Source organism: Mirounga angustirostris, unplaced genomic scaffold, assembly GCF_029215605.1.
Source record: "Mirounga angustirostris isolate CCGP_5_RB_7025 unplaced genomic scaffold, mMirAng1.0.hap1 SCAF_4, whole genome shotgun sequence".
Classification (NCBI taxonomy): domain Eukaryota; kingdom Metazoa; phylum Chordata; class Mammalia; order Carnivora; family Phocidae; genus Mirounga; species Mirounga angustirostris.
This window is the reverse complement of record NW_026991712.1, coordinates 99,260,876-99,280,581: the sequence shown is the minus strand read 5'-3', so window position 1 is coordinate 99,280,581 and position 19,706 is coordinate 99,260,876. Positions and strand designations below refer to the sequence as shown.

General features: G+C 48.6%; 1 protein-coding gene across 3 annotated transcripts in view; it reads right to left on the bottom strand.

Annotated features, from left to right (window-relative positions):
* Window positions 1-124: 124 nt before the first annotated feature.
* SORT1 (sortilin 1) overlaps window positions 125-19,706 on the bottom strand; it is a 65,425-nt gene continuing 45,843 nt past the window's right edge. For all 3 annotated transcript variants that reach the window (XM_045897038.3, XM_045897039.3, XM_045897040.3), the window contains exons 11-20: window positions 19,164-19,270; window positions 14,494-14,596; window positions 13,999-14,167; window positions 13,240-13,430; window positions 11,113-11,302; window positions 7,599-7,715; window positions 6,886-6,994; window positions 5,348-5,454; window positions 4,930-5,062; window positions 125-4,712 (exon numbers count right to left, since the gene is read on the bottom strand). In XM_045897038.3, coding sequence (XP_045752994.2) covers window positions 4,698-4,712; window positions 4,930-5,062; window positions 5,348-5,454; window positions 6,886-6,994; window positions 7,599-7,715; window positions 11,113-11,302; window positions 13,240-13,430; window positions 13,999-14,167; window positions 14,494-14,596; window positions 19,164-19,270 — 1,241 coding nt within the window. In that variant the 3' untranslated portion in view covers window positions 125-4,697. The remainder of the gene's footprint in view (window positions 4,713-4,929; window positions 5,063-5,347; window positions 5,455-6,885; window positions 6,995-7,598; window positions 7,716-11,112; window positions 11,303-13,239; window positions 13,431-13,998; window positions 14,168-14,493; window positions 14,597-19,163; window positions 19,271-19,706) is intronic.

The window sequence follows — 19,706 nt, the reverse complement described above, 5'->3', positions numbered from 1 at the left end:
GCTACCAAGGCAGTCCTGGCTCTTTACCTGGCTTATTCTCTGGTTGCTGGAGTTTGATTTCTGAAGCTAGAAACACTGGGAAATCTATCATGGTAACAAACTGTAGCTTAGTCATTTCGATAGGTGAGGTAACAAAGTCCAGTCTGTTTTATTTCTAACCCAAATATTGCAAATATACAGAAAATTACCAGTACAAAGTTAAACACATCCAGATTTATTTACACAATGCTAATAAAGAAATTTAAGTTTGATTTCCATTTTGTGGAATTTTGCTATGGGGTCTGGCTTTGTTGTGTAACTGACATGGGTCACTGAAACTTGATTATCCCACCCCACATGCAATTTTCTGTCCCAAGGGAACAGAAGACTTGGGTTCTTAGTGCACATGCAGTAATGATGTTAGTACTGCTTTACACTTCAGTAGGAAGGCAGCTGTCCCAAAGCTGGGGGAGGGGCAGAGAAGTTACAGGGCAGGGAGGGACCACATGCTCAGAAAGGGAACGAGAGACGAGAGAGGGCTGAACAACAGGCACATGGGGACCCTGAGCATTTCTGTGCATGAGGATAAGGAGGGTACGACCAAAACCCTCCTTCCCTAGACGTCCAAACACGGGAAGTGGGCAGGATCATCGGGGAACATTCAGGTCACCCGACCACAAACTGAGGGCATGCGGAGGAGGAGGACTGCATGAAAGATTTGGGACATATCAATAAATCATTAACTTGTACACTATACAGATTATACATGTATATATGTACATATATATATAAAGGTACAGATTAGTTTGTTATTCTATATAAACAAGGATGCTTAAGAATGTACTGGTGTGAAAAAATGCATACAGCAAGTTGTTGAAGACAGTTTCAAATTAATGTTCTGACTCTTATTGTTATAATGCAACATAACCAAGCAATCAACATGCTCCTGCTATGTCAACTGGCCTCCATGAGGGCAAGGCCCAGTTCTGCTCAGGCAGGACGGTGCTCCCAGAGCTGCTGGGCACATGGGTGGCAGATGAAACAGAACGTCTGGCACCTGCTGAAGGCCAACGCTGAAGGTCTGGCCCTCCCTAGCACTCCGTCATGCGGCACATCTTACACTTTGGTTTTGTTCAAAGGACATTTAAGTCCATGTTTACCTCCCTGCTTGAGGCCAGATAAGTAGCAAAGTTGAAAAGCTGAATCTCCGATTTTAGCAGTTCCAAGTATCCAGGCTTCCTATGGGGCGAGGAGGATGTACCAACAATGAGCAGGAAGAGCTCCAAACCACTGAGTATAGAGGCAGGGTTCTTTAGGGCTCTCCCGGAGGATAAAAGGACCTTTCTACTTGGAGGATTAGCCTAGAACATAGAGAACTGACCGAAACTTCGGCCAGCCCCGCCACCCTGCACTCCTCTCTGTATCCGGGCCCTGTGACCAAGGCCATGGGAGAACCAGCTGTGGCTTAGAGAGCCAGCGCACGGGCTGGAGGTGGCCAGCCTGGTACCAAGGTGTCAGGGACGAAAGGCCAGCTTGGACATGGAGAGGCCCAGAGGCAAACCTAGGAATTAGAGAGGTATACACCAGAAAGCCTACTCAGAGGCAGATGCCAAATTCTAAATTTCAGTTATGGCTAATCTATTGAATCTCCTGAGCCCAGCTTAGAACAGCCAGAACCCTCCAGACATTTTTCTTCTCCTAAGTGGTGCCCCATTCAAATACCAGCCCAGGTGCATGTACCCTGGCCTCTAGAGTCGTTAAAAACCGAAAGCCCCCTTAGTTCCAAGATGCCCGTCACAGGTGAGGGATGGTGAGTTCTCCACCTGGATCTAAAAGCTCAGACCACTGGAGACTGCTATGTCCAACCTATCTTACAGTGCTCAATCCTATCGCTAAGACCTCCAGAAATCATCTTTTCTCCTACCATCAAGCCTGAGATTTTATACAATGATAAGCTACACTTTACTTTCAAAGATAATGCTCCTAACCTAACGTCAGTAGAACAAATTAAAGATTGTTTTCTCTTCGAAGCTGTCATGGATTGAGGCGGTTATACTCTCCGGCTGAGGACATACATTTGTGAGTGAGCAGGCGGAGATAGGAAGCTAACTAGCCAATGAAGGGGGGGAGCCAGGCTTGTTAGCAGTCCTCCAAACAACCGAGCCAGCCAGCCAGCCAGACGAGGACGAGAAAACAAGAAGGGAGAAGGGTGGCTCATCAAGGGAGAGCTCACTCCCGCAACTAGGTGAGGGGCAGTTTCTAAACACATATTCAAAATTACCATTAATTTTTCTTTTTCAGCCATGAAAAAAAGAATAAAATTTTCTGTTTACCACGGTGGCAAAGAGGCGCTCCCTACTGCTCCCACAGAGATGCCAGCGACCGACCCCTATCCTAAAGGACAGTGAGGACTCCGTACGCAAGGAGCCCCGCCTGCTCCAGGCCTGCAGCACCTGCACGCATAAAAACGTTGAAAAGCTCCGAAGACAGCCGACCAGCATTGCCCACGATGCACACAGGGACCTGGACAATTTACTCACTTTTTGTACCTCAGCTCCGTCTCCTGAAAAATGGGGACAAACCCCTGCCTTCAAAGAGAAAGTCTCACCGACAATGTTGTAAGTTTCCAGGGACATAATGCCAAGAGAAAGTGCTCGGAAAACTGCCAAGTTCTACAGAAATCCCAGATACCCTTAGAAGCACAGCGCTCTCACCTCATTAGAGAAGATTAACTTTCCTACATCCTAAAACAAATCAGAGAGTGACCACATACGGGCACATCTACCCCGGGAGAAGGTGTGCAGCAGAAGTGGGTCTTGGCTGGGCATCAAAATCACTTTGGGCAGGAGGTGAGGGTGTCCGGGAGAAAGACTGACGCTTTATCATTTGTGAGCTGGTCTATCTTTGGAATTTTTTTAAATTTAAAAACTGCAAAATGAATGAGCTTTTCCTAAAAGACCAGTGCTCTCTGGCTCGAACAAATACGAATTCTCCTCACAAAAACTGTCCTAGCTTTATTTCCCAACTGAAGCTCCCTGACTCATTTAGTTCAGCTGCAAGCTTCGAAGTCTCTAACCTTCTCCATCCACCCCCTCTCCCACTTTCCCTGCTGTTGCTAATCCATTCTGGGGAGGAGAGAATGCAGCCATCTGCTCACGCATTCTGACAAAAGTTGATTTGGCACGTTTACTTTTTCGTGACTTTATAGCCATAAAATGAACTAGCAGCAAAATGGCAGTTACCAAAGAATGTCCCAACCATAATTACTGGGAGAATCTGTGGCCAGCACAGTAGGGACGCTAAGACCAAAAATGTACTATACTACATTCCTGGATAGCAAATATTCAAGCTGTATTAAAATGAATTATTGCAGCTTTCCATTACTGTGTGGCCACCCAAAAATCAACCTCACCACATTCTATTGTTAACTTGATTTGAAAGAATGTCCAATGGAAAACTTCCTTAAAGTATGAACTTAATGCATCACGTAAAACATCACCTACACTGGACGTGTGTTTTCAGTTGGTTCCGCCAAAAGTTTCCTGCCAACAAATTACTTGGCCAAGCTGGGAAAAATGGGTGAGGAGGAGAGCCTGGTAATAAAATCCTGATTTTTAAAAAACAGCCTATAAATCTGAAAACATGTCTAGCCCTGGCTCCGCATACAACAGCAGTCCAAGAGGAAGCAAGCAAGTAAGCGGCCGTCCTAAGGATTCACCACCGTGCCCACAGGTGGCAGAGGACATGGAAGACTGTGATGTTCGGTCCTCAGGGGCCACCCCGGGCACCCTCCCTCGGCTCCAGCAGAGACACCACTCGGCCTGGGCAGACATCCAGGGCAAGCCCTAACCCTGTCCTTGAGCAAGTCCACTGGCACAAACACAAAGCATGGCTGGAAAGATCTTGGAAGAAGCAAGAATTTGTCCTTTAATAGGTGCTAAATCTAGTCAAGTCCCTGCTGCTCCCTTCTTCCTGCCCCAAGTTAAAAATAGTGTCCTTTAAGTTTTCCTGATTTAGTGTCTTGGAAGCACATGGTTAAGTCAATTGCCAAAGGGCAATTAACAAGGGTATTGCCTAATTAAATGGGGGTGGGGGGGGGGGAAGAGACACCACTGTGGTCTATGGTCCCCAAAAAAGCAAGCAAGGAAGGCGGCGTGTGTGTGAGGGGCTGGCGTGCAGCGTTCTTGGGGCAGGGCTGGCCCTGGCTGGGGAAAGGCCGCCAGGCCAGGCCAGTCATTGCAGCCCCGAGTCCCCGTCGAGTCCCTCTCAGCAGCTGCTTCGCGTGGCCAGCAGAGCCCGGGGACAGCACCGAGTACTTTGTGAGAGTTGATGCTGGGGTTGGCAGGTGCCCTGGGGCCCTGGGGGCAGGCGCCATGCAAAACATGCAAGAGGGGGGTTAGTGAAACGTTCCCTTCCAATCCCATTTCATTTCCCTTACTAAACAAAAACAAAACCAAAAGAACCCATACTTTGCAAAAAGACAGAACTTGAAATAAAAAGTTAAAGAATTTAGTTCCCCCCCCTTCTCAGAGCCCATCGTGAGAGTGTTTAGGGCCCCCACCCCCCTGCATGTCTTCAGTGCAGATCCTTTTGGCTTTGGTGGAAGCAGCAGAAACAGAGCTGGGCCCCTCGCAACGGGAAATTTATTCCCCCAAGTCGGCCGTGTGAGAGGTCCTGCGGTTCCATCATCTGTGCTTGGTCCCAGCTCCTTTGAGGAGCTATTCCAGGAGGTCCTGGGAAGAGAAACAGAGACCATATTATTTGCACACTAAAAAATTCCTCTTTTGAAAGTTACGGCCTGGTTTCCGGGCAGGCCAACTCTTACAGTCATTCAGTGCCTGCTCCTGGCTCACACCCTCCTCCGCCTCAATCGGATCTTGATTACGATCAGGGAAAGAAACACTCTTTTCTTGTACTTCCGGACCACCCCTCAAGAAGACATGGCCTCACCTCGTCTGAGTCGTCGTGATAGCCACTCTTACGAGCGTGGGAGGCCGTGTCCAGGGCGTCCACGCCGTCCACGCCGTCCACACCGTTGGCCTCTGCATGCTGCTGCAACACAGAGTAGCGATGCACCAGGAACCTGGGGAGGGAAACCTCCGTGACCCTCACGTGGCGAGCAGGCACGCGACTCTGACAGCACTGTGGGCCTTCTGAGTTGTATACCCTCACAGCATGAGTCCCACACACGGCAGCACAGCCCATAGCTGGCATCTGGCAGACAGAAGCCTGGAGAAGTTCTGGGCTCGATGCTGCAGGAGCAGCGCTTCAACTAGCCAGTTTTTGCTAAGGGCCGACTCAACCACACGCCCTGGGCTGACTCTGTGGCTGGAGTTCAGTACCTCTGACCGCCTTCCATGCTCCTTACCTTCCGCCACAGACGTACTTCTTCACAATGAGCACCCCTGCTACGACTGTGACCAGCATCAATCCCACGGTGGCCAGGATGATCGGAACAGAGTTTGACTTGGAGTTCTCGACAAATTAAAACACAGACAGTTTCAGGTGTGCACGTTCTAGGACTGAGCTCCATGAGGCTGCTCCTTCCCCTGGTTTCTCAGTGAATGGTCTGCAGTCTCCAGGCCCCTCGTGCTTTCCCAGCCCCCTCAATGGACCGTCTCGGTGCTACCAGGAGCGCATCACTGATAGCGGAGGGGAACCAGAACGTCGGCTGCCCCGAAGCTGCCAGAATGGTCCAAACTCAGGGGCTCTACTGCCTGGGTTACCCTGGGAGCCTTGGCAGCGACCTAGGTCAAATAGCAATTGAGGCTGTTCTCTGCTAGTCGTATGGAGCCGTGGAGCACTTAGGGGTGTGGCAGGAAAGGGAGAGCATGAGAATAGTGGGCCGAACAAATCTGGAACAGGGCCAGCACCTGGGAAGGAGCTGGGCCAAAGCCGGATCAGGTAGGACATCGTGCAACACAAAGACTCTTGTTTTTACTTCATTTCTGGCGTGTTTTTACAAATAAGCCTTTTCATATCATTGTTGGAGTGGGACCTAACCTGCTGCAGGGTGGGAGATAGGGAGTGTTTTCAATGAATTCAAGAGGAGGCAGACCTGGGTTCTGGGACACGCTGTGTCCCTGGGCGCGGGAGTCCTGTGCAGTCACACACACACACACACACACACACACACACACACACACACACACATTCTGAGGACAGCCACCAGGAGTGCAGGGTCGGGTGCAGAGAAGAGGGAACTTGCCCCCTGACAAGGACACACACCCACACATTCTGCTCCCGCTACCTTCCTAATCCCGCCCATGTCAGGCCCTCATCCCTTAGAAGGCCAGAGAGGAGGGGACGGCGGATTGTCCAGCTCCCATTTTATGGATTAGGAAACTGGGGCCCACAGCTGACTGCCCCAACCACACTGCTGGTCCAGTGCTTCTTTATCAAGAGGTTTCCTCTTCACCACTTTCCACATCCTCGCCAGACAGTTCAGTACTACAGAGCTGTAATCAGCCCCGTAACTTGCTCCCACATCACAAACCCATTGCTATCATAGTTCAGTTGTCCAGTATGAATGCAGTCGGCGTGACTCAGGCCAGAGCCCACCTGAACGATGGCCCAGGGCTCCTCTCTTCCCACCCTTTACCGCCCAACTTCAAGTCTTTTCCGTAAATGACTCTCAGCCCCAGAAATGTCCTCAACCCGATGCTCCCAAGATTCGGAACAATTTTATGGAATTCTACTTTGTTCCCCCAATGAAAAAGTTTTTAGTAGGGAGTGTATCATCGTGTGTGACCCATCCTCCATCTTAATGGTTTCCTGTGCACAGCGAAGCCTGCCCGAAGTAGTCTGCCACTTTGTATTCAGTAATAAAATTCTTAATGCTGTCCCTTTGTTCCTGGCAGAACACGAAATCCCACTGGTACCTAAACCAGATCTACTTTAGCATACCTGCTTTTCAGGACTCAGAAAGTTGCTTGTGCATTTCTTTTTCAAGTCTTTTACTTCTCGGACTGGATTCACACCACCTTGGCATCTGTCTCCTGGAATTTTTCGGTACCTGAAAAGGCAGAGACAATTTGTTATCAGACCATTAGGTGTATTCCTGGATTCTTGCTTCGTTCCTGAAAACAAGATTTGAAAAGCTGCAGAAAAGCTTCTCAAACTTCCACCACCTTTCAGGCCTGAGGGGAGAGCCACAGGAATGTTTTGGGGATGTTTTGTGTAGTTTCAGGCCTTGAACAGACCAAGCATCCCTGGCCTTGGGGCAGAGGCATGCCCACCTCTCTGCCTTAAGAGATGGGGCCAGAGAACTGGCCCAAAGAAAGCACGTTAACACATGGTACAAAAATGGGAGGGGGGAGTATTTGTCGGAGGGGGGTCCTGTGTCCCCTCCAGAGCGGCACTGCCTAATACAGTGGCTACTGACATTTAAACTACGTAAAATTAGGTCAGCGCCTCAGTTGCCACACAGGGTACTGGCTACCATATCAGACACAGCAGGTGAGAGGGCATTTCTGGCGCCACAGAAAGTTCTGTTAGATAGTATTTTCCTAGCATGCTCTAGAAGACTGCCTGCACGGAGGCGTGGGGTGCTGTGAGTGGGGGCTCACTCTGCACGGTGAGGACATGCCTGTCTCGATTCAGGAGGAGAGCCGCCTCACCCATTTGTCGTCAGGTGCTCCTCTCTGCCGTACAGACAAAATTCCAGATCGTGGCCCTTCAGTTCTGGCTGTTCCACACATTTGGAGTCATTTTCTGGACGGAAGTAGCCAAAATCACTGTAAGAGTCAGCAAATAAAGTATCTTTCAGAGTTGCTGAAAGACAGTGAAGTGACTAGTAATGAAGGTTTTATGTGGGGCAGGGGCAGATTAATATTCTAGTCTGGTCGCACGGAAGCAGCTCAGTGTCATCTGTAACGAAGGTCCACTTAGGAGGACAGACATGGAGAAGGTTTAACTGGGGGACCAGGGGCTTATGGAGCAGGCCAGTGGACTTGGGACTCGGTAGCAAGGAGCCCTGCCCAGACAGCAGCGGCTCCAGGAAGGGACCGACGGCAGCAGGGTGGGGACTCGCGCACTGAGAACTAAGACACTGAGAAGCAGTGGCACCAGTGACAGATCTAAACCCACAGCGCTTAGTCATCTTTTTATTTACCTTCAACTCACTCACTGTTATGTTCTCTGGTGGTGTACCCTAGGGTGTATGTCAAATCTTTCCTACCTGCCCCATTTCTGTCCCTCTTAGCTTCTTAGATGATCCTTGTCTCCAGGGTGAATGCCTGTCCTGCCCTCCATCCTATCCTCTCTCCACAGTGCTTCTCATCGGCTCTCCTTTCTCTGCTTCCCTCAAGAAATAACACGCTGCCTCCTCTCCAAGGCTGACCCCCTACGTGAGCATCCTTGGCCCATCCCTCTGACTGCCCAGGGACCTTGCTTGGCTGACCGTGTGGAGGGACCATCAGGCCCACTCACCTGGGGGCTTCTCCTTAGCCTGTGCATATCCTCTTCCTTCTCCCTCTTCTTCTTCACTGGCCAAACTTCTTAAAAGAATATTTCGTATATTTTGTACTCGTTCTGTTATACTCGTTTACTTTTTATTCTGTGCGTTTTGGCTTGAACCCCCTCTTTGACGTTGGAGACGAACGTCTGAGGCCCCTGGGACACGCTAGTCCCGCAACCTTGGGGGGCCCTCTCCAGCCTGGCCTCTGCTGTGGCACCTAACGCGCCGCCTGCGCCTGCCCACACCCCCGCAAAGCTGCGCTCACCTGCTCCTCTCCGCACGGTCTGCGCCTCCATCTTCCTAATCTGGAAACGCAGACCCTTGCCCCCATCTGCAGTTTGTTCTCTTACCCTCTATCTGTTCTCCCTTCGTGAGCTTAACTATTTGTTGCAGCTAAAACTTCCAGGTTTTACCTCTCTTGAGCTGTGATCCTACGTTTCCAAGTACCTGCTGGATGTCAGCACCTACATCTGCTGACAGAACCTCAAATAAATAAAGCATACAAAACACATCATGTATTCTCTTTCGAGGCAGGCTCTCCCATCATTTCCCTGTGTCTGTCCACGGCACTACCTTCCTTCCACTATCTGAGCTGAAAAGTCAGTCTGGGCCTGCCCCATCTGCACCCTGCTCGCCTCTTTATCGCAACCACTGCGACTTCCCCTCACAGCCTATCTCCCAGCACACCCTTCCTGAGCACGCTGGTGGGTATCTGCGCTCGCACAGGTCCACTGGTTTTAACGACTTGTTTCTTCCCAGATGTGCAAGGTCAAGTCCTAGCGCTCAGCTCAAATGCTACCTCCTCCACAAAGCCTTCTCTGAGCCACCTCCTTTCAGCTCTCGATGGGATGGCCTTTCCCTTCTCTAAATCCCCAAGGCACCGTTTCACAGCCTAAGTCTGTGCGTCTGACCAGGAGCGGCAAGAACAAACTTTCCATTGTCACTCTGCACTGCCCTGCATGCAGCAAGTATGCAACAGACGTGTGGGGGACACAAGGATGCTGCTCGTGCTTCAGGGTTGTTCTGGCAAAGACACAGGGAGCAGGGTAAGAGAACAAAAGATGCCGAAGACACCACCCTTCCAACGGGGGGAAAGTTCTGGTGAAAATCTTAGGTATGCGATCCCACCTGTTGGGGAAGTGCCCTTCCTACTCACAATTACACATTTCTCAAGCACGGGCGGTACAGCGTGCAGGCTCCGGGGCCGAGCTTCCAGCTGAGCCGCTGCAGCCAAGGGAGTGACGACCTCCCTGAACCTTTGTTCCTCCCTTGGTGAGATGGGAATGGCAACCGTCCCTATCTCAGAGGGCTGCTGGGGGTAAACGTAAACGGCTCAGGACAGTGCCTGGCACAGAGAGAGCGCTCGGTAAATGTCAGGGGCTAGCGTGACTACGACGTGATTATCAAATATAATATGCCCTTGAGGAGTCGGGAGTGTAATGGCAGAGCCAAATCTGTCCACGATAACCAAAACAGCAACAGGCGTCCTGCAGGAGCCCAGATGAGGGAAAGCTGGGGAAGGCTTTCCGGAGGGGAGAAGTGAGCTAAGTACTAAAGGCCAAGCAGGAATCCCCCAAGCCTGGGGCCCGAGCAGGGAATGTGGGAAGACTCCCCGGGCAGAGGAAGCCCCATGTACAATGGCCGCAGCTCTGACGAAGCACATCGGGTCTGGAAAGCAGAAGGCCGGGTAGTTAAGAGCCCAGTCTGTGCGCCATCTAGGGTGAAGACAGCCCACTGGAGTGTCACAGTGTCAACAAGCTCTAGCCCTAGACTGACCCCACAGCCATCAGAGGGATCCCGTTCCCCATGGAAACACAGAGGGGGGCACCCCGGCCCATTCCACATGCACATGTGAGCCACACGGTGGGGGGGGCACGCCCATCAGCCTGGGGGGTCGTCAGTCCCACATTCCCAGGTCTACAGAATGTCATGTGAGAGGACACGACCGCTGTCTGTCTGCATTCTTTTCCAGATCCTCCAGGATGCACCTTTACTTCCTGCCAGTGTGTTTTGCAAGAAACGAGTTCCATAAGATTACTGGCTGTCACAGGAAGCAGTATCCCGCTTGGAGACCTGGGGACAGCCTTGCCCTTAGACAATCCACTAACTCCATGCCGGCCGTGCACCTGACCCTGCAGCCCAGATGGTCCTGAACTCGAGGGAGTCCACCTCGATGGCCTCTAGATTTGATGGGACATCTGGATCCTCAGTACCCCGATGTCCCCTCCTGTCTCAGGACAGAACCGCACTCTGCCTTCAGTCTTGCAGACAATCTGAAACCTAGTGCCCTACCTGCTGAACTCAGGCTGTCAGTGTTTAGTGAGCACACGGAAGTCCAGCCTCCTCCCGGCTCCTGCACTGCCTTTCCTGGGGATTTCTTCCCTATTGCCTCCTCTCTGGGTTTCTGAGTTCTCTTCCTCCTTATACACCTCTCCCCCTTGCTGGCAGGCCAGGATTCCTGGGGGTTGTCACCGGCCTGTCCAACAACTGACTGCCTGGTGTGATAGCTCACCTGTCCCATTACTAATCCCTCTGGATCCCTTCTCTGTGCCTCCATCTCCTCAGGAAGCAGCAGTAGCTCTCCGCCCTCGGGGCAGAAAGCCCTATAAGACAGCTGCCTTTCACCTCCTCCCGCACAGCCAAGGGGCTAACAGGGATCTGAGGGACACGGATACCAGAGGAAGTCCTCCAGGGAGCAGGGACAGACGGACGGCTGCTTGGTCACCACATAATCCCGACCATTCTGGCAGACGGACGACTTGCGAAGCCGCAGGTACTGTTCCTTGTAGCCCAAGATGCAGCCATCTCCATAATCTCCAGGGTCGGCGGAGTGAGCCAGCCATATGGTATAGTCCTTCTCCTCACCTAAAGAGAAGACAGGCTGTCCAGGTCCCCACCTGGCCCCGCAGCCACGCGCGCGAGGCGGCTGCCGGGCGGAGAGCAGAACGAGGAGGGGAAACGGGGATGTGTGACTCATGCTGCTGCTTCATCTGGGAACTGCAGACAAAAGTTGCAGGACTTGGCGCCTACTAGCCGCTGGCATCTCCTCATGCCAAGGAGGGTTCTTTGCGTCTCACCGCCCGTTTGAGTATTAGGAAGAACCTTATTTGTTCCAAAGTGGGCAGCTGGATGGAGCAGCTCTAAGCTTCCTTCCGAGCAGAGGGGCTGCTCTCTCCAGGTCTTGTGCACCTGTGCTCTTGGTCAGCAGGGGCTGCCACAGGTAAGCGACCAGGGGCTTCCTTTTAGGACAGGATACCAGTTAGCCAAAAGCATGGGTTCAATTTCACCAAGGGTTAGCTTGCCTCAAACAGAAGGGAAGACCATCTCTTTCTAGACTTTTTACTCTAGTCGACTGGCTTTCAAGTAGACTGGTGATGACAGTCAGTCTGGCTTCGTAAGTCGTATCACCCACTCCTGGAAAAATGACTCAAAGGCTACGGCCTAAAGACTGTGGATTAGGTTTTTATCCCTTGGAATCTGAAGACCAGCATGGAGCCTGTTAAGAAGCAGGGGCTTACCAAATCTTTCAATGGCGTTAAACTTTAGGGATAACTGCGGAGCTGCCTTACGAGGGGAAAACTCATAAGCCAGCTCCTTTACAGCCTACTTGATGAATCTGGATAATGATGACTCTCGGGTATTAAATCATATTTAAACACCCTGTAGAAAAGTAAGGTCCAAACGGAGTGCTCTGCTTCCTCCAGGAGTCACTGAACTAACCTTCTGAGGAAACTGACCCACCACACACTCGAATAACAGGACCCCAATTCAACCACAGGGACTTGAAACCTGAAGTCTTTTGTCAGAGCACACCAACAAGAAACTGCAGCTCGCAGGGCAGGGGCCTTTTCTCTAGTTTTCTATTTTATCCTCCATATTTTTCAGTAAATTGTCAGCATCTTTGGTACTGGGGCCTGGGTTTGCTTGGGATTCTTTTTACCTCCTTTTCTGAAGCCGTTTTCTGTGTCTTTAACATGCCTTCCAGCCTGAAGTCACAGAACTCTGAAACGGTCAGTGTGGGCGCCATGCTTACCCAGTTGCCATTTTAGAGCCTCACCGTGACATTCAAGCCAAAATTCTGCGTGAAAACTTTCTTACTTCAACGTTTTCTGTTGTTTTTTTTTTTTCTTTTCACGTCAACGTTTTGATAAGGGACACAATCAGTCAGTTGCTCTTTGCAACACACTTTCCTCTAAAGCTTTCTCTTTACGGTTCTTCTATAATCAAGGGTGAAAACCCCTGAAATGTCATGAAATAATTTTAGACAAATGCAAGCATGCATTATCCTTACAAGCAGAAAGAAGTCCCCTAAAACTTTACAGAGCTCCAACAGTATGAAGCTACCCTATGTGAGGGCCCTACCCACTTACAGCTGGTCTGAATTGAGATTTACTACAAGGGTAAGTGTCAAATATACACTGGATTTTGAAGTCTTAGGGGAGAAATATAAAATACAAAATATTTCATTGATAACTCTTAATATTGCTTACATGTTGAAATGACAATACTTTGGATATGTTAAGAGAATTATATTATTATTAAAGTGGATTTCACCTCTTCTACTCCTATAATGAAGCTGATAGAATAATTTAAATCACACATGTGGTCCTCATTTGTGCTAGTCCAAAGAGGGAAGTGGCATTTCTGATACCATTCCATTGCCTGATTACCCACATGGAACATTCTTCAACCCTTTTTCCTATGCAGTTTCTTATTCCAGCTAAAAGAAATGAAATTGAATTGGTTACTTAGAAAAATGGGCTTATAAGTTTCTGGTAGAAAATGTCAAAGGAGGTACTCACAGTTCCTTTCAAGGACATCTTTAAAATCAATGGTGTAGGAGACCCACTGGCGAGTCAGGAAAGATTCTGTGAAACCCCAAATGCTGATATTCATGGACCGAGCTCCAGGTTCTGAGGCCAGGCCGGTAAAGTAGATGGGCTCCCTGGTGAACGTGTAGGTCTGCCAGCACTGACCCTCGTCTGTGGAGAACCTGAAACCGCAGTCAGAGGACAACTGTGACAGACGATCCACACGTACGGCAGTATCAGGAGACCACTCTAGCTGTCTGGTCCCAAACCAGAGAAAACCCTCAGATTTAGGGATGGCTTACTGACTGATGATTGTATCAATTTTTAATGCCTACAGTTAAAAGGGTAGGTAAAAGGGATTCATTCAAAGAGTACAGAAGAAAATGCCTTCATAAAATTTTTCACAGGAAAAAATGGACTTCTAAACAAACAAATTATTTTATATAACTTATACTTAAGGAGTCATCTTCCATCCAAAGTGCTTAAACACTTCTGTAAGATTCTTGTGGAGAGAAGAATATTTTTAAGAAGTGACAGGAAGTATTAGCTAGAGGAAGTCAGAAGAAAAAGCACAGCCATGAATGTGGGTTGCAATCCCTCCAAGAACGATCCCTACAGTTCTGTAGAATGCACACATCTGAGTCAGGGTCTGTAAGCAGCCCCCCACCCCGCGGATCCGCCCCACAACCGAAAAGCGTCCCACAGCTGCCCTCTCTGCCGATAGAGCGGGGGAGCGGAGCTCATGCATACTTAATCACATTGATAGGGCGGCTGCTGTGCTCAATGGCCACAATGATGCCTCCGGAATCCAGGATGGTGTAATAGTGGGGTCCTTCCAGCATCTTCGCCCAGGAGTAACCCCCATCATCTGATATGTACACATCCGGGATCATCACTGAGATGGCATCCCCTACACTACCTGCAACACAATCCACCATCTTATCAGCCAAAATCAGCAATGAAACAGAGAGGATTTACCGCCGAGAGAAGAATTTTCAATGAATTTACTCTGATGATTTCCCATCATGCCTCTTTTAATAGAAAAAAGGAACCACAAAACTTGGGAAAGGGAGAAGTCATGTTTCTCTCTCTAAGGAAAACCTGAAGTATCAATATCATGTAAGAGACTCTACGAAGGATGGGAGAAGTCCTGTATGGTGGTTTTCTTACAGAACTCAAGGCTGCGACCGAGTCTCAGTGTGCTCAGCTGACGGTTCTCGGGGGGACGAGGGGAGGGCTGCTTACCGTGGGCAATGACTATGCCGACAGCCTTAGGCTCTGAGAGTGGGGCCATTGGAACGTTTAGCTTCTGGGAGATGCTGTAGGAAGCGTGAATATGAAGGCTGCACTGTGAAAAGAAACCAAAGCTTAGATTAAAACCAAAGGTGTAATTTTCTACTCATCTTACAGAGCCTTCTAAGGAAGCTTTGAACTGAACCCAGACTTCAGTGGGATACTCTTTAAAAAAAAAGTTGTGGTAAAATACACAAACCATAAAATTTACCATCTTAATCACTTGTGTCTAAGTGTACAGCTCAGTAGGATTAAGTTCATTAACAATGTTGTGTCACCATCACCACCATCCACCTCCAGAGCTTTTTCATCTTGCAAAATTAAAACTCTACACCCATTAACCAATAACTCCCAGTCCCCCTCCTCCCAGACCTCCAGACCTTCCAGAATGGGAACCACCATTCCACTTTCTGTTTCTATGAATTTGACTATTCTAGGTACCTTACAGAACTGGAACCATGTGAGTCCTTTTCCGACTGGCTTATTTCACTGAGCATGTCCTTGGGGTTCAACCATGTTGTAGCAAGTGTCAGAATTTCCTGCCTTTTTAAGGCAGAATATTATTCCACTGCGTGTATATATCACATTTGGCTTATCCATTTATCTGTCAATGGACACTTGGGTTGCTTCCACCTTTTGGCTCTTGTGGATTATGTTGCTATGCACATGGGCATACAAATAGCTCTTCGAGACCCTGCCTTCAATCCTTTTGGATGTATACCCAGAAGGGGGATTGCTGGATCATGTGGTAGTTCTACGTTTAATTTTTTGAGGAACCACCATACTATTTTCCAGTCACTGCACTATTTTTCATATCCACCAACAGTGCACAATTCTAATTTCTCCACATCCCTAGCAACACATGTTATTTTGTTTTGTTTTTGGTAGTAGCCATTCTAGTGTGTGTGAGGAAATCTCTCCCTGTGCCTTTGATTTGCATTTCCTTAATAATTAGTGCTGTCAAACATCGTTTCATGTGCTTTTTGGCCATTTGTGTATTTTCTTTTTTTTTTTTTTTTTGAAGATTTTATTTATTTATTTGAGAGAGAGTGAGAGAGAGAGCGCAAGAGGGGGTAGGGTCAGAGGGAGAAGCAGACACCCTGCTGAACACGCAGCCTGAGGCGGAACTTGATCCCGGGACTCCGGGATCATGACCTGAGCCGAAGGCAGTCGCTTAACCAACTGAGCCACCCAGGAGCCCCATTTGTGTATTTTCTTTAGAGAAATGTCTATTCAAGTCCTTTAACCATTTTTAATTTGGTTTGTTTTTTTTTTTTGAGTTATAGTCCCAGTAGGATATTCTTGATTCCAAAATGCATTAGTATATTTGGGAGCAAATTATGCAATTATTTTCTCATGTGCAATGTCTTAGTTTGTTTTATTCCTGCATTATACCGAAGCCTCTGATCAATATTTATTTGTTTTTATTTTTATTTATTTATTTTTTTAAAAGATTTTATTTATTTATTTGAGACAGAGAGAATGAGATACAGAGAGCATGAGAGGGAGGAGGGTCAGAGGGAGAAGCAGACTCCCTGCCGAGCAGGGAGCCCGATGCGGGACTCGATCCTGGGACTCCAGGATCATGACCTGAGCCGAAGGCAGTCGCTTAACCAACTGAGCCACCCAGGCGCCCTATTTGTTTTTATTTTTACTTTTTATTTTATTTTATTTATTTTATTTTATTAAAGATTTTATTTATTTATTTGACAGCGAGAGACACAGCAAGAGAGGGAACACAAGCAGGGGGAGTGGAAGAGGGAGAAGCAGGCTCCCCGCAGAGCAAGGAGCCCAATGCGGGGCTCGATCCCAGGACCCTGGGAACATGACCTGAGCCGAAGGCAGATGCTTAACAACTGAGCCACCCAGGCGCCCATATTTTTACTTTTTTTTTTAGATTTTATTTATTTATTTGACAGAGAGAGACACAGCGAGAGAGGGAACATAAGCAGGGGGAGTGGGAGAGGGAGAAGCAGGCTTCCCGCGGAGCAGGGAGCCCGATGCGGGGCTCGATCCCAGAACCCTGGGATCATGACCTGAGCCGAAGGCAAATGCCTAACGACTGAGCCACCTAAGCGCCCCTCTGATCAATATTTAAAGCATGATTCCACACAAATAAACTTGATGAACACCTGAAATATTTCAAGTACTGTACAAGATGTGGTGGTGATCCAAAGTGAGACCCAGTTCCCACCTTTAAGAGAGATTTCTGAGGGGCGCTGGGGTAGCTCAGTCTGTTAAGCATCTGACTCTTGGTTTCACCTCAGGTCATGATCTCAGGGTTCCAGGATAGAGCACTGGAGGGGCTCTGCACTCAGCAGTGAGTCTGCTTGAAGATTCTCTCCCTCTGCCCCTCTCCCCACATGTGCATGCACTCTTTCTCACTTTAAAACAAATAAATAAATCTTTTTTTTTTTGAAAGATTTTTATTTATTTATTGAGAGAGAGAGAATGATAGAGAGAGAGCATGAGAGGGTGGAGGGTCAGAGGGAGAAGCAGACTCCCCGCTGAGCAGGGAGCCCGATGCGGGACTCCATCCTGGGACTCCAGGATCATGACCTGAGCCGAAGGCAGTTGCTTAACCAACTGAGCCACCCAGGCGCTCAATAAATAAATCTTTTTAAAAGAAAGAGAGATCTCTGAGAAACCAGTTTAGCTATAAAGCACAATGAAAGTTAATGTTTTTTTTTTTAAAGATTTTATTTATTTATTTGACAGAGAGAGAGAGAGACAGTGAGAGAAGGAACACAAATAGGGGGAGTGGGAGAGGGAGAAGCAGGGAGCCTGATGCGGGACTCGATCCCAGGACCCTGGGACCATGACCTGAGCCGAAGGCAGTCGCTTAACCAACTGAGCCACGCCAGGCGCCCCGAAAGTTAATGCTTTAAAAGAGGTCTGCATTGGATAAAATGTTCCTGTTATATATTTTACTGCAATAAAAAAGAGGTTCAAGCAAACTATTGGTGAAATGAAGAGGAAGGATTAATTCTATTTTTTATTTTATTTTTTAATTTTTTTAAAGATTTTTATTTATTTATTGAGAGAGAGAGAGAGCATGAGAGGGAGGAGGGTCAGAGAGAGAAGCAGACCCCCTGCTGAGCAGGGATCCTGATGCGGGACTCAATCCTGGGACTCCAGGATCATGACCTGAGCCGAAGACAGTTGCTTAACCAACTGAGCCACCCAGGCGCCCCAATTCTATTTTTTAGAAAGATCTTATTCATTTATTTGAGAGAGAGAGATAGTGAGAGAGAGCACGAGCAGAGGGAGAGAGAGAAGTAGACTCCCCGCTGAGCAAGGAGCCTGACATGGGGCTCGATCCCAGGATGCTGGGATCATGACCTGAGCCGAAGGCAGACGCTTAACCGACTCAGCCACCCAGGCGCCCCGAAGAATTAATTCTAACTGAAGATGGGCATGGAGGATGGTCAGGATTTCCACTGATTCTAATGACTTGGGGGTGGGAAAATCAGCCACAATTTTCCCAGGAATCTCGTGGGCAAGGCCAAGCGGCAGGGGCGCATGCAGGGTATTCAGGGGGCAGCAGAGGGCTACAATAAGGAAAATACTGGTGATAAGAAGGACAATGACAATGAAAAGGCAGGAAAGATCCTGACAGGGAGGAGAGGACCTTCATTCACCAGGTCTGAGGCAAAGACTTTATTCACAGGCAAAGGGGAACCCTGAAGCATACTGAGGAGGAGAGGCATGGGAGTGTGAGAGTGGCCAGGCTAAAGGTGAGGCCAGAGCAGAGGGATGGGAAAAAAGGAGAGGGGAGAGAGCCTCACAGCACTTACGAGTACAGAGAAGGGAGAAAGAGTGTTGGGGGGGGACAGGTACACTACCTCACACTGTCTGAGGTTCTTAACCAAAATCCTGCCTACAACAGCAGAGTGCCTATCCACCACAGGTATTCTGAGGAGACCTCGGGAACCAACACTGTCACTTTTTGAAGGAAACTCCTAGGGTTTCCCCCAGCTCCTCTCAAATTCCGCAGGAGCCAGACACAAAGCTTGTTTCTCTTTTCTTTTTTTCTTGCCTGTCAAGACCCACCACTCCTGGAATCTGGGATCTCCTGGAGCAATGCCTTTGTATCTCTATTCTTAGCCTCTCCGCAGAAGGGTCAGCTCCGGCTTTCATAGCTGCGCTGGCGCGGCGTCACCGTCCACGCCCGCTGGCCGTGTGGAGCCCAGGCAGAGGGGAAGAGAAGGCCAAGTTCTCGTCCATCTGTTTGTGGCCGGCGCAGCTTTGCACTGCTCATGAATGGCCGGCCTATGACTTCGTGTAGAATTCCTAAGGTCTCAGGGCCGCCATGCTGACTCCTAAATGATCGCAGGCCCACCTTCCACTCTGCATTCAGCAGTTTAGTAAGACACAAACTTTTAGCCTTCAGTTTTGTTTTTCTTTAAAAGACAAATAATCCATAGTATTTTTGACTTTTCTTTGCAGTTCCTTTTCCTGCATTCTAAGTTCCTTTCATTAATCTCATTTCCAAACTTTCCACTTGTAGCTATGGACCCTAATCACGTATGAAACTTCGTTATTCAAAGACCTGGCACCGACCAGAGCAGAGTGGAACCACTGCCTTGCTCCACACCTAGGACACTTGGGGTAAAACAAACCTCATTCTTGTTTTTTGCTGTAGCATCGCATTCACTGTTTTCAGGCTTCCTCAGGTGCTTCCATCTTCCTCCTTGGTCAAAAGTGATCATAGTCTGGATAGAATTATCTGAATGGAAAAAGAATGATATTAAGTCTGATACACTGGAAGCACCCTATTAAGTTCAGTTTATCATTGCATCTCTCTCTCCTGAGACTTTATAACACCATTAGAAATCTGGAGTCCTACAAGCTTGTAACATCCAACGGAACGGCTCAGTGTTGGTGAGTAACATGAGCAGCACTCCATGATATCTGAGGAAGGCTTCCCACCTCAACAGGACCCAGCTGATGGCAGAAATCATCTAGACTGATACTCTTGAAAAGATACCTTTTATCTCCTCACCAACACAAACAGGCTGATGTCCATTCTCCTTGCTTGCTTGCTTGATTTGGAAGTAAAATCTACAATGGGAAAGCATCCCATTCTTTCCTCAGATAAGGCCAGGATACCAGGCTTGTTTTAGGGACTCTCAAGATGTGACTGTGATTTGAATGTATGTGTG